Source organism: Nuphar pumila, chromosome 6 (assembly GCF_984573655.1).
Source record: "Nuphar pumila chromosome 6, dmNupPumi1.hap1.1, whole genome shotgun sequence".
Classification (NCBI taxonomy): domain Eukaryota; kingdom Viridiplantae; phylum Streptophyta; class Magnoliopsida; order Nymphaeales; family Nymphaeaceae; genus Nuphar; species Nuphar pumila.
The window spans coordinates 53,617,973-53,633,488 of NC_143254.1; the positions used below are offsets into that span (position 1 = coordinate 53,617,973).

At 38.8% G+C, this 15,516-nt stretch overlaps 1 protein-coding gene across 3 annotated transcripts in view; it reads right to left on the bottom strand.

Annotated features, from left to right (window-relative positions):
* LOC149834864 (uncharacterized) overlaps positions 1 to 15,516 on the bottom strand; it is a 254,912-nt gene that overhangs the window by 209,882 nt on the left and 29,514 nt on the right. For all 3 annotated transcript variants that reach the window (XM_090011592.1, XM_090011593.1, XM_090011591.1), the window contains 3 exons: positions 4,263 to 4,339; positions 4,093 to 4,182; positions 3,443 to 3,486 (listed from right to left, as the gene is read on the bottom strand). In XM_090011592.1, coding sequence (XP_089867718.1) covers positions 3,443 to 3,486; positions 4,093 to 4,182; positions 4,263 to 4,339 — 211 coding nt within the window. The remainder of the gene's footprint in view (positions 1 to 3,442; positions 3,487 to 4,092; positions 4,183 to 4,262; positions 4,340 to 15,516) is intronic.

Below are 15,516 nucleotides of genomic sequence, written 5' to 3' on the forward strand. Positions count from 1 at the left end.
TTCGAATTCAAAAAAGCTTTCTTTATCTAGGAAAGACACATTTCTTGATACATATAATTTTTTATTTTGAAAATCAAAAGCTTTCTTTTGACATACTTGAGTTACTTTTAAGACATTCGAATAAGCTATTGACATTTGGGGTCATAAAAAAGGCACCAAAATCAAGGAGCCAACGAAAGTTACCTGGATCGGAGAATGATGAAACAGCTGCTCCAGTTGAGGCTTCAGTTGAGGAGGATGCTCCTTTGAGAAGAGGTTGAAGAATTTTTATTAATTGAGCCATATAAACTGGTGCATCTTGATCTTTTGATTCTGATCCGACTGATGCAACCTTCTTTTTGTCTCTTCTCTTTAGCTTAGGACATTGAGGCCTATAGTGCCCCGGCTAGGGGTGGCAATCGGGTTGGGTTGGCGGGTCATGTCAGCGGATTGGCAGGTCAGCATACTTCAACACGAACCCGACCCGTTTATTAAACGGGTCGGCTGTGGCAAACACGAACACGACCCATTTATTAAACGGGTAACCCGACACGACACGGTTAACCCGTTTAATAAACGGGTCGGGTCGGGTAAACGGGTTGGCGGGTTAGCGAGCGGGTTGGTGGGTTAGCGAGCGGGTCGAGGTCGGGTAAACGGGTTGGCGGGTTGGCATACCCCTAACACGAACCCGACCCGTTTAATAAACGGGTTAGGCGTGTCGAGCCGTTTATGACACGAACCCGTTTAAGCCAAACCCGAACCCGCCTAAGAAGCGGTTTGACGGGTCGGGTTGGCGGGTCGTGTCAAATTTTGCGACCTCTAGCCTCGGCTCATGACAATGATAACAAATGACTTTTCTTTTATCAAAATCATCACCTTGTCTACCAAAGTGAGAAGGCCTATAAGTGCACACATAATTACCCGATCTAGACACATCTAGAACGGAGTCATCTTCAATTTTTTGAGTATTCTTCCTAAGCCTGTTTTCCTCCATAGTTAGTTCCTCTATAGTTTCAATGATAGAGAAAACTTTTTCACGATATAGAAGAGCCGATTTGGTCGACTCAAATTTCGGTCTTAAACCGTTTATAAATTGATAAAAATGTTTCATATCGAGTTACTTTTGGCGAAGCTCGATATCTTTGAAACAATGTCATTTTGGCAGAAGATCTAATTTCTCCCAAAGTTCAGATAACTCATTGTAATATTCTCTAATAGTTTTCTTTTTTAGTCATCGTCCAGACTTAGTCTTGTAAATTGCACACATGTGCAATATCTTTAAGGGAATACATATTTTTAAGATATTCCCCAGTGCTCAAATTTTGCAAGACTAGTTTTTTATGTCAATGCTATTAATTAGCCATGACATAATTTTGGCGTGCCCTATTCTCCATGCTTTCTATTTTTTCTCATAGGTTGCCAGCGCCTTATTCTTCTCTCTTTCGTGAGAGGTACTTCTTTGGTATTCTCAACTTTTGTAAGAATTAGGTTTGGTTCTGAATCGGAACCATCAACTACACCTCACAACCCTTTTCCCCAAATGTGGTGCTTCATGATTGAAGCCCACATTACATAGTTGGTGTCATTCAATTTCATGGGTATAATGGTGATCTTATCATTGTCATCCACCATCTTTTACAAGGGTGTGAAAAAGAAAGAATAGATGAGAGAGAAAAAAATAAAGAGAAGGAGAAGAATTAGCACAATCACAAAATTTTGTATCCAAGCTTCCTCCAAAGACCTTTTCCTTCTCTAAAACGATCCCTTGAGTCACGAACAAGAAGATAAAACACTCTTTGCAAAGGAAACATGGAAAATAGGCAAGAATCTTCAAGATCGAAAGTCCTTCAAGGCTCTGATACCATGTAATGAAACGGTGGTCTTCCACAAAAGCATGAGAAATGTTCAAAAGAGCATCGATTGGAGACACTTCAAGCATAACCCATAAAAGGATAAAAATGGAACACACTAAAATAAATAAATCTTTATTTCTTCACAAGAAATGCTTAAGGAGCATTGATACAAAGTGGAGGGGGATCACCCCTATTTATACAAGTTGAAGAGATGAATTTTAGAGCTCTCATGGAGAGTCATTGGACCTAGTTCAACGGCTCTAAATATAGTCGTTGGACTAGGTCCAACGACTACATTGCCAGTCAAGTCCTAGTTGGGACTTGACTAGAATGTAATGTCTAGTTCAAAATGAACTAGACAACAAATAAAATAAAAAAAAAAGAGAAAATAAAAATATATAATAATAATAATATTATATTATATTATTATATATATTATATATGTTACATTTTAACAAAGGCATGAGTGAAAAACGATTGAAAATTAAGTGCAACTATTGTCATAATATTTTTTTTATGTAGTATAAAAGTATTAAGTCTTGTGCATGTTCTTAATTACAACATATTTAATATTTTGCATTGTTCTTGTGAGATAGTTGATGTCATAAATGTTTCATATGTTATTTTATGGTTGTATTTTTTGTAATTCATCATTATTTGATGTGATATGATTTTTTAGAATTTTTACTAATTTTTTTCTGATTTTTTTGGATTTTAAAAAAAATATATTAAAAATTTATGATACATTTACAATACGATATGATATGATACGATACGGTAGGGATGGCAGTGGGGCGGGGCGGGGGACAAGGTCTCCATCCCCGCCCCGCCCCGCCTCAAGATTAGAACCTCCATCCCCGGTTCAAACGGGAATGAGGCGGAGCGGGGCGGGGTGGGGAAAAGGGTACTTCTATCTCCGCCTCCATCCCCGAACGGGGATGGATTTTAACCTTCGTCCCCGCCTCCATCCCTGTTTCAAACCCTTCATCCCCGGTCCAAACGGGGCGAGGCGGGGCGGGGCCCCGCTTTCCCCCAGTTCACTGCCATCCCTACGATACGGTGTTACTATTGGCCCGACCGATACGGGTAACGATACGCTACTTACAACCTTGGTATGGAGATATGTACCAAAGCACAAACAGGTTTAGTCTTTAATGTCTATTGCAAGGTATACTGAAACAATCACTACAGAGCAATAGAGTACTCATGAGCCATGAGTAGAAAAATTACAGATATCTGTGGCTCCAGGAAGTTTGCTCAAACAACAAAGATAATTTTATCCAAATCAGTCCAGTCACAAGTACCTGGGATATATGATAAATTGATAACTACTCAATATTTAAGAACCACTTCATGTCTTGCAAATGCCCAGGTAAACTATGAAGTCATGCAGCGACTATTTATTAAAGAACACAACCCATTATGAACATAAGAATATTTTGAATATGTGAATATGAAGCTCTTCTGTTTTGGATCCATTGATCTATGAGGAAGTACATGACATGAATTAGAGTTTAGAACATAATAATGCAATACCTTGAACAAAAAACACACACACAATTATTCATGCAATTTGATCAAGCTAGCAGATAAAACAAGATTGTCCATACCCTTTTTCGCCAATAAGAGGACATTGAAGTGTAATTAGCAGCACCTGTGAAATGGGGGAAAAATTGTTAACTAGTGACTCTTTAAAACAAATATATAGCAATAGTTAGGAAAACATTAAAACAAGGGAAAAATAAATACAAAATTGCCTACTCAGAAGAGAATATCCACTGTTCAAGTTCACCAAAATCTCACTAAAACCAAGAGAGATTCAAAATATTATAAAAAAAGTTTAAAGTGAAACGAATGAATGCAAAGTGAACAAGCTGGTGAAACAAAAATCTTCAAAGATTACTAAGTTATTTTGAAACTGACAACAAGAATGGAAGGATTCCAGCCAGGAAAGTTTGATAAAAAGAGCCATCTCCCAGACAAACAGTTCTAGTTGATTAGCATAGAAAGGGAATGCAATATTTGTAAAAGGTTTGTTTGAGGAGATAACCAACAACGCACCACTCTTGCAAATGCAACAAACCACATTTTGTGAACATTCTACAAAAATTTACTTAGTGTTCAATGTTCCCCACACAGTTCCAACCCTAACTGTGAAACACTGAACACTAAAAACATAGTAAAGAAAAAAATCTGCATGTGAAAATGAAGCCCAAGAGACAGCATTCATGAGGAAATATGGTAAAGAGAAAAAACCCACCCTCGTCCACCTTGATTCTGAAACGCCATGAATATATGTTTCTATACCTTCTAGCAGCTGAATCATAGAAGCAACCAACCTTGTCAAAACCTGTAGGTGCCACCAAAAAATATGTCAACTAGAAACTAAATTGAAGTAGACCATTTTTTAATTTATAATAGCAAAACAACCTCTGGGTTATACAGCTCCAAGATATGTTGATAAACATCCCGAATGAGAAAAACATCAAGGCCAGGACCATCTGGGTCTGCAAGGACAGGCAAGAACAAACTCGAGCAACTCAAAATTGCAATCACCTTAATCTAGTTTAGCACATTAAGAATGCAAGTAGATTGATAACATAAAAAGCAAATAGTATCATGGACTTAGTGGAGCATCCCACTAATTGTTGTTGCATTATAGCACTGTCTGATATTGTGTTTGCAGTGAATCAAGTTTTATAATATATACATCCTCCCAGAACATCCTACTGTGAAAAGAAAATATTGTGTTATATCAAAGAGACATTAATGGATGGAATTGCCAATAAAGTACCTCAAAGAATAGACCTTGTGACAATGCCTTTGAAAGTTATAGCATATTCAAATGCAGATTGGGCTGGAAGTCCTAACCTTCGAATATCTACTTCAATTTACTGTACATAGTGAGAAGAGTCTTCAAGGGCATGTAGCTCTTAATAATTTAATAAAAAGAGAGGAGAAGCTCATCCCTATCGTGAGATAGAGAGGGCTAGAAAATCTTCATAGTGGACGTAGGTCACCTTGATTGTGTGTTTGTGTTTTGAGAGTTTTCAATCGGATCAAATTTGAGGTCTTTTGGGTAAGTATTGGGATTTCTGTGAATTTTTCAATAATTTCTGGATCTGCTTTAAGCCCTTTCCTATTTGCGATAGTGATGGATGAGCTTACGAGATCAATTCAAGAAAATGTACCGTGGTGTATGTTGTTTGCTGATGATATTGTTTTGATTGATGAGTCTAGAGCTGGGGTTAATGCTAAGTTAGAATTATGGAGACAGACATTGGAAGCTAGAGGTTTTAAGTTGAGTAAGAGTAAGACTGAATATATGGAATGTCGGTTTAGTAAGCAACGAAGTAGTGATGGGAGTGTAGTGAAGCTTGGTGAGCAAGATATACCGTTGAATGATTATTTCAAATATTTGGGATCCATCATTCAAAAGTATGGAGAAATTGATGGAGATGTAAATCATAGGATAAAGGTTGGGTGGATGAAATGGAAAAGTGCTACTGGAGTGCTGTGCGATCGTAGAATGCCATTGCGGTTGAAGGGAAAGTTTTATAGGACGACTATTAGACCCGCTTTACTATATGGTACGGAATGTTGGGCTGCCAAGAGACATCATATTCAAAAAATGAGTGTAGCTGAGATGCGGATGCTTAGATGGATGTGTGGAAATACAATAAAAGATAAGATTCGGAACGAAGAGATACGTAAGAAGGTAGGTGTTGCACCCATTGAAAATAAGATGCGAGAGAATCGTTTACGGTGGTTTGGACATATTCGGCGAAGGCCTAATGATGCTCCAGTTAGAAGGTTGGAGAAATGGGAAAATATATTAGTTAAAAGAGGTCGGGGTAGGCCTAGGAAGACTTGGATGGAGATGATAGGAAAGGATATGAATGCTTTGAACCTCACCGAGGACATGGCGTTGGATAGAAATGATTGGAGGAAAAGGATTCATGTGGAAGACCCAAAATGAATTTCTTTTTTGGTTCATATCGCTGACCCCAATTGTTTTGGGATGAAGGCGTAGTTGTTGTTGTTGTTGTGGTGATTTCTTGACCAGTTTGGAAATTTGATAGATTCTGCCTTGGTTTTTGGTTAAAGTATGCACTTGGATCTAATCTAGTAGGTTTTGGTTAGATGACTATGGAAACCTGTTTGATGAAGGCTTATTGAGTAGTTGATGATTTGTGTAGATTTTCTTGGGAGTATAAGAGGCGGCAATCTGTTTTCGAGCTTTTATATACAATCGGCTGATAGGATAGTATTGGGTTGAGAATATTTGTCGTCTGCTGCACTATTGATAGTTGTTGTAGCTGTTGAAAGTGATTTCTCACAAGGGTACTTTGTTATTGTGTGTTTCTTCTATTGGGACTAAGAATCAGCCATCTAGTTTTTTTTGCCTATTGCTGAACATTATTGTTGATGGACTTCATTTGGGTTATAGCTGACTCGATTACTGCAATTTGCAACATATTATTCCTTTGTATTGTTGGGATTTCTCTTTAGTGCAGCATCATATTATTGTAGTCTGGGGGTTGGAGAGGTATGGAGGAGTTAGTCCATATTATTCCTATTAAGTTGGATTGAACTGACGACAATACTGGGCTGAGTATGTAAGAACAGTTGTCAAGAGACTTGGATATGGAGGATATCTGGATGGTTCAAAAAAGAAGCTTGAAAGTGATAATGAAGACTTTGATAAGACTTTTGATGAGTGGGATAGAGATAGTGCTAAAGTTAAGTCATGGTTTCTAAGCTCGGTGGAGCAAAATATTGCACTGCAACATAGTGAAGTTTGAAGAAGCTAGAGAATGTTAGGAGTACTTAAAGCAAGAGTATGAGCAGTCTCATTGGGCTTGCCAACTATCTTAAGATCTTAAAACCTTGAAGCAAGAGGGTGAATCAATTCAGAATTTTTGTGCCAATGGCTCTGCGTTCTGATTTTGATAGTTTACAAAATGGAATCTTTCATAGAGCTTCTCTTCCTACTCTGATTCAAACCATAGAAGAGTTGATGCGGAAGAGAGTAAGAATAAGTCTCTTGGGTCGCGCTCCATCGAGGAAATTGCACTTGTGACTTTTAGGCAACAAGGTGGTAGAGGAGGTAAAAGTGGTGGTAGATCTGGACGTTTGAGAAAAAACATGAGCTCAGTTAGATGCCATGCCACTATTGCAAAGAGCTTGGATATATGAAGCATACATGTCTTATCTCTTGAGCAAAAGAAGGCAGTTGCCTTTGTTGCTTCTTCTGGTGAAGATGATGTGAAACAAAAAGGAGTGCAGATACCTAGTGGTTCTCAATCCTCTCTTTCTATTGCTACCAGTGCTTCTCAGACCTTGTCTGATGGTCAGACGCAGGCTCTTGAGCGCACTCAGCAAGAGTTCAGCAAATTCTAGCTCAGTCAGCCATTGTTCCACACTCCTCTGCTCCTTCTTCCTCTAGTAGTGCCCTTGCAAGTTCCTGAATAGTTCCTCTGATTGGTTAATAAATTTAGGGTCATATGACAGCCCATGAATCCAATCTAACTAATTGTGTTCCTTGTACTGGTTCTATTCTTACTGTAGATGGTTCTTTTAGACCATTTTTCAAAAATTGGATCTATTACTCTTTTTTCTTGTCCTTGGAGGAGATTAAATATCTTTGAAGTTCACCATATACCCTCTCTTGCTATGAACCTTATTTCAGTTTGGCCAATTGACAAAACTAAAATGTAATGTCATTTTCACTCCTCTTGGTTGTGTTGTGAAAGATCAATTATCAGGGAAGAAGATTGGGATTGATCATAGAAAAGGAGACCTCTATTACCCGGATTGGTTGGATATAAGATTGCAAAGAAGATGAGAAGTCAATCTAGGAGCTACAGTTTTGGATGATGCTATGCTTTGTCATTTGCGGCTTGGACATATATCTAGTTCTAGACTTCATTATCTTGTATCTTTAAATAGCTTGAAAGGATCCAGGGTGTCTATTTCTAAACATGTAAAAAATTGTGAAAGTTGCAAATTGGCTAAGAGTAATGTTTTACCTTTTGGGTCTAGGGTAGTAGAGTCAATCTTGTTTACTCAGATGTTTGGGGGTCATTTGCAGTGTTGTCAAAGGGAGGCCTATTTACTTTGTTACTTTCATTGATGATTGTACTAGATACACCTGGGCTTACTTTATGAAGAATAGAAGTTAACTTTTTGATATATTCAAAAAAAAAAATGTAATGATTGAAACCCATTTCTCATCAAGAATTAACATTCTCCGCTCAGATTCAAGGAAAGAATATATTAGTCACATGTTTGAAAAATTCTTACATAGTACATCAGATGTCATGTCCTTACAGTCCAAAGCAAAATGGTGTTGCTGAAAAAAAAAATACAGATACATAATTGAGACTACTAGTGTTTCCTTGCGACTTACATTGTAAAGTTGTGTTTAGAGTCTGTTTTGCTTTTGTTGAGTCTGATGTAAGTTGCCGGTTCAGGTGAATCAATACCCCGAAGGGGCAGCGCATATGCTTGAACTGTAATAGCCCTCGGGCAAAATTGTGAATGAATTAAATGCGTTGAGCTTTCTTTTGTTCACCCTCGTTGTGATTGCAATTTTTCCCCTCTATTCTCTCTTGCTCTCTTGCACTCTGATTACAAGCTTCCGCGACTAGCAAGTGAGCTAACAAGTAGGCTTATGGCGATAAGGAAGGACTGTCGCGCCGCCCTGGCTCATTGGAGGAAATAGGCCCGTGACAAGCGGTACCAGAGCCCGTTCTCGTGCTAGGGAAGGGACTCTGGAGTCGGTGTCGACAGACACGCCGACAGGCTGCGATTTGTGAGCAAGACATCGTGGCGCCTTATCAAAATTTGCGCAACACCAAAGGCAAGGCAGTTGTCGAAGCTGAGAAGATGGGTTTACCTCGAGGCCAAGAAGAGATGGCTACAACTGTCAACAAGCTGGTGAAAGATGTGACTTCGCACGAGGAAGCGATTTCACGCGCAGTTGAATCATTCGGTAGACTGAATGACATGGTGGAGAGCCTGCAAGAGCAGGTGAACTTACAGATGGGGCAGATCACTTCATTGACGACAACAGTGGAAGAATGCAGTGATACTGAATGCAGTGACACTAAGATCATGCAACCGCGGATGGAAGCCATGTGGTCGATCAATGCAGTTAGAAGTTGTGTAGTTGAGAACACGCAGGTTAGTAAAGAACTGATGTACCTCGAAGTAATTATGAATGGAAAGTCTACTTCAGCTATGGTAGACTCTGGGGCCACACACAACTTTGTCTCGCGGGAAGAGACAGAGCGGTTGGGCTTGAAGCCCGAGCCAAAGCAGAAGACCATCAAAACGGTAAACTTTGAGGCCAAGACCATCCTCGGTGAAGCCAGAGATGAGGCTATCCAAGAGGAGAGTTGGGCCGGCAAAGTCAGCTTCTCTATGGTGCCCCTGGACGATTGCAAGATGATTCTGGGTATAGAGCTTCTGCGAAGCTAGAATGTTATGATGCTGCCAAAGTTTAACACGTTGACGATTATGGGGCCAAACTTGTCCCACACAGTGCAGTGCCTTATGCAGAAAGGCAAGTCTTCATTGTTATCAACGATGCAGCTGAAAAAGAGTGTCAAGCATGGGGAGCAGACATTCTTAATTGATGTGCGTACAGAAGAAGGGAAGGTAGAAGCAGCAGTGCTGCTGACCTTATCCCTACTGTTGGAGGAGTTTCGGTAGGTGATTCCTCCAGAATTGCCAAAGCGTCTTTCACCAAGACGTGAGGTCGACCATAAGATTGAGTTGACTCTGAAAGTGAAGCCTCCCATAATGGTTTCATACTGTATGGGGTCAGCTGAGTTGAAGGAGCTACGCAGGCAGTTAGACGAGATGTTAGACGCAAGCATCGTTCGTCCATCGAAAGCCCCATTTGGCACCCCGGTTCTTTTTCAGAGGAAACATGACGGTTCCAAACGGTTATGTGCGGATTACCGTGCTTTAAACAAGGTCACGGTGAAGAACAAGTACTCATTGTCATTGATAGCAGACTTGTTCGATCAGCTAGGCAGTGCCTGTATCTTTTCTAAGTTAGATTTGCAATCGGGTTACTGGCAGGTGAAGATTGCTGAAGGTGATGAGCCGAAGATAACTTGCATCACTCGCTATGGTGCTTACGAATTCTTAGTAATGTCATTCGGGTTGACAAATGCTCCAGCCACGTTCACGACTTTAATGAACCAGATCTTTTGCCCTTAGACAAGTTCGTGGTGGTCTACCTGGATAATATCGTGATCTACAGCATCAACATGGAGGAAAATGTCGGGCACTGCTGAAGGAGAATGACCTCTATGTCAAACAAGAGAAGTGTCGCTTCAGGCAGGAGGAGATCAGCTTCGTTGGCCACGTTGTGGGGCGTGGGGTGCTGCGTATGGATGAACCAGAGTTACCGGAAACGCATATGCATAAGGGGAAGCGCGCTTCCCCGAGACGCGTTTCAGAAGCGCGAAACGCGGTGCTTCCGAAACGCACAGGGAAGCGCACGTAAAAAAGAAATGCGTCCTCCTTTAAAAGGAAGCGCATCCCCCTTTAAAGGAGGACGCGCTTCTCTTTATAGGGGGACGCGTCTCCCTTTAAAGGGAGACGCATCCCTCGTTTAAAGGGACATGTTTCCCTTTAAAGAAAAACGTGTCCCCATTTAAAGGGAAACGCGCCCCCCTTAAAGGGGGACGTGTTTACAAAATACCAATTTTACCCTTTTTCAAAACGAAATTGAGACGTGAAAAACAAGAAACTAAAAAAAATCTGAATAAGGGCAAAACAGACATTTAAAAAAAATCGTGAAAACTTAAGAACGAAGGCTCAGGGTTTTGCTTTTTCACCCGACTCCTCTCTCTCTCTCTCTCTCTCTCTCTCTCTCTCTCTCATTTTCGGCCACCGACGATCGGCAACCTCCGACGACCGGCAACCTCCGACGACCGGCAACCTCCGACGATCGGCGGCTTCCGACGATCTGCTACCTCCGCCGATCTGCTACCTCTGACGATCGGCGACCTCCTCCGTTGTTGACATCTGAAGACCTCGATCGACGTTGGCAGTGTCTCTGTTCAGGTATGTTCCTCTCTCTTCCACTGACGTCCGGCGACCTCTCGATTCGCTCGAGGTCATCCAAAATTTGTTGTGAGAGGAACTGAGGCGTACGCCTCTCACAACAAATGCGATGAGTCGAAGCGAGGCATTGAGCCTGCGCTTCGCCTCTGAGGCGTACGCCTCAGTACCTGAGGCGTAACACTGGTTCGGGGACAGCGTCCCCGATTTTTTTTTTTTTTTGACATAAAATAAAAAATGGCTACAATTATTAATAAAAATCTATTTCATATGGACAAATCGAACTATTTGCTGCAGTCAGGGCTGGGTAGGACTGGGTTGGGCTACAAAAATGGATAAAAATCTATTTCATATGGAATCAGGGTTGGGCTAGCCGGTTAGGACTGGGCTTTTAAAAAAAAATAATTGTTACGGTAGCCTCCCGAAACAGTTATTTGTTTTTTATTTTTTAAAAGCCCAGTCCTAGCCCAGCCCTGATTCCATATGAAATAGATTTTTATCCATTTTTGTAGCCCAGCCCAGTACCCAGCGTCGTTTTTTTTTTGAGATAAAATAAAAATGGCTACAATTATTAATAAAAATCTATTTCATATGGACAAATCAAACTATTTGTTGCAGTCAGGGTTGGGCTATAAAAATGGATAAAAATCTATTTCATATGGAATCGGAGCTGGGCTAGGAACGAGCTTTTAAATTTTTTTTTTAACTGGACTGGGAGGCCCATATTTTGCTTTGATGAAGAGTTTTCGAGTGATATAGGACTTGTGTGGTGTGAGGTTCAGCTCGTGAGTAGAGGTTTGATTCCTTCATTCTCTCTAGAAAGTACATTTAGGGAACAGGGGATTGTTAGAGACTAATTGTTTCATTTTCCCGTTGCATTAACATGATGGTCTTTTTCTTTTGTGTTATCAATATGATGATCATTTATATTCTTATTTGAGTCCCATGAATGAACAGTATATTGGTTGAGAAACATTTCACATTTTGTGGTTTAACGGAGTTTATTTGGTCGTCTTTTTTAGAAATAAGGGTTAATGCGGTATTTTTTTATCATTCTTGTAGGTTTTAACTTTTAAGTCATTTTGACGATTGCTTGAATCCTGATTCCTGATCAGATTGACTAGATCACTTTTATTATTCTTTTACTGTTGGATATATATGGATTATTGATTTAATGTTTTCAATTTCAAAGTCAATGAAAAACATGTTCTGCCTCCACAAGTTGTCTCATGGTTTCATTATGGTGTTTGATCTTGCAGACTTCTAGAATCCGTTCTCTCCTTGATCTCTTGAAGTGATTTTGCTTATGTGAATTCTGAACTTACATGTTGATCAAGTGAACCAAGCATGATAAAAGAAACAAAACAAAAGAGATACTTATAAGTATCCTATAATATATAAAAAATATATTATAGGAAAATTCTTGAATTCATATTATAAAAACATATTATACAAAATGTATACCAAGCATGATTGAGCTTATCATCCCTATTAAGTATGAATTCTTTGATATACCGAGTGTGGGCACACCCAGGCTCGGCTCATTTACTCTATTAGAAGAGTGGGACAACTAGTATGTTGCAGCTAGTTGTTTAAAATTTTAAATAAATATCATTATTGCTAGTAACAGTCGGCCAATATGAATTTTGTTTTTCTTCGTTGTTATGTTATCTTATTTTGGCATTTTTTCATAAATGCAAACTTTTGATAGAACTTTTTTTTTTAATTTTGTTTGCTTTATCATAGTATATTATAGAATCATAGATCTTTCACCTCCTTAAATGATGTTTATTTATTTGTTTTAGTAATTGGTAAATTATGAGTAATGATTTGTGTTCTTCACTCTCCATCATTTACTGTTAATAATAGCTTTTTTAAAGTATTTTAGGTTGATTCTGATACTTTTATGATGCAGATATATTTGCATGTTCTTTGCTTCATTAATGACCATCTCAAGCTATGATCACGATAATTCTGATGGCGATGATGATTTTTTGTACAATTTGGAGCATGAATCATCTAGTGGTGTTGGGAAGGGCAAGAAGAGGTCTTTTGCTTGTCCATATCAGTTTGAGGACCGAAACGAATATTGTTTTGATGAGGAAGATGAAGAAGAATATAACTTGGATGACTACTATTCTGAAGATGACCAAGATGATGAACCACCTAGTATGCATAAAACAATAGTGCTATGGCGCCATGTATTGAAACAAAAGAAGAGTGGGCAAGGAAAGCAAGGTGGAACCCAAGTTTTTATGTGCAGGCACTGCAAAAATATTTATCATGGGTCATATACTCGAGTTTTTGCACATCTCATGGGATCTCTAAAGGAACAAAGTGTTGGGATTGCCTTTTGCCCTGTTGTTGCAAAAAATGCAGAATTGGCAAAAAAATTAAGAGGCAAGTTCGTCGAGTGGAGGTTTCATCAAGTGCATTTGAGTTGAGGAGATCAAGAAGTGATACTCCGAAGAAGCCTATTAGTATGACTACATCATCTAGTGGAAACCGAAAAACAGTTGATATTCGTGATACCTTTAAAAAGGTAGAAAGAGATGATGTAGATCACAAAATTATCAGATTTTTGTGTGCAAATGGCATACCTTTCAATGTGCTTCGATCACCATATTGGGAAGAGATGATATCTGCAGTTAGTAAAGTGCCCGGATATAAACCCCCATCATATGAAAAAGCGCGAACAACGTTGCTTGACAGTGAGAAAGAGTGTGTTCACAGGGATTTAAATGAATTTCGAGAAAAGTTTGAGGAGTTTGGAGTTTCCATTGTCTCAGACGGTTGGACAAATATCAAGAACAAACACTTGATAAATATACTTGCCTCAAACTGTTTTGGCTCGATGTTCTTATATGCAAGCGATTTTTCTAATGTGCAACAGTCAGCTGCAAACATTGCCGAGTTTTTGAAGACGGGATTTAAACTTGTGGGGCCTTCTAATGTAGTGCAAGTGATTAGAGACAATGCAGCAAATTGCAAGTTAGCAGGTGAAGAATTAAAACAAACATACAAGTATATTTTTTGGTCACCTTGTGTTATGCACACACTTAATTTGATCTTCAAGGATTTGGCACATGAGTTTCATTGGTTGGGAGAAACATATTTGCAAAGTAAAGAAATTGTGAAGTATATCACAAATCATTCAAAAACACTAGCAATCTTTAGAAGCAATGAAAAATTAGAATTAATAAAGATTGCAAAAACAAGGTTTGCTTCACATTATACTACTTTGAAACGCTTGCTTGATGTGAGGGAGAGCTTAAGGCTCACAGTAATTTCAGATAGATGGAGCGATTGGAAGCAATCATGCACGGATGAAATTATGAAAAAAAGGGTTGTTACAACAGAAACAACTGTTCTTGATGAAGAATATTAGGATTCTGTACATTTAGCATTATTGATTACAAAACCCATCTATAAGATGATTAAATTTTGTGATCAGGAAGGCCCTATAACTGGTGAAGTGTATGAAGGCATGGACAACATGTTGAGGGAAATCAAAGACAATCTAAAAGGACAACCAGATTTATATGAAAAGATTCATAAGATTGTCTCAAATAGATGGGATAGAATGAATGTGCATCTCCATAGTCTAGCCCACATGCTTAGTCCAAAATATTACAAGTTGGAGTATCTCAAAATCCCAGCAGCAGGAGGGGTCAAACGAGTTTCTCTTGGTAAAAATTTAATTTTATCTATTTAATAAAGTTTAAAGTTAAATGATTTAATTATTTTATTATTTCATTTGCATTTTCTTGTTATAGTTACTAAACATTTTTTTTTGCAGAAAAGGATAATGATATCTTAGACGGTGCAATGCTCGCGCTTGAAGTCATATCTTTTGGAAATGAAGAGTTATCTAAACTTTATAGGTCACAACTTGTGGCTTTTACATCAAGAAGTGAAAGATTTAGCCGAAATGCAACACGAATAGATGCACTGAATCCTACAATGTCAGTGCTTAATTGGTGGCGTTTTTATGGTGGTGATACACCGGAGTTGAGAGCATTAGCCATTAAGGTTTTATCTCAACCTATTAGCACATCTTCTGCAGAAAGAGTGTGGAGAACCTATAGTTACATTCACAATGTTAAAAGAAATAGGATCAATGAAGATCGTGTTGATACCTTAGTGTATATTCATTCCAATCTTCGATTGATTGACAGGAATAATTAAATTGTGTTGTACTTTTGTTTTGGTATTTTTTCTCTTTTTTTATCATTGATTGTTTATTAGCACTCATATTTTATATTATTGTTATAAAAGGTGCAACAATCACTATAAAGAAGGGCCTAGTCGAAAATGGGATATCAATCCAGAACTTCCTATTGTAGAAGAAAATACGTTGAGATTAGAGGATATGTGATGGAGAGATTTGGAGGACAGTGCACAACAATTAAGCACTATTTCCAAATCCAAACATAAAGATGCACAACCAAAAGCTCCATTACCTCCAATAATTATACGTACAAATGAAGTTGAAGAGGATACAAATCAATCCATCAGAGCTAGTAGAACTGCAGATATACAAGAGCGACCATCAGTTCCTCATGGTCGGATTGATCGTTTCTTTAGCCGGAGACCTAGG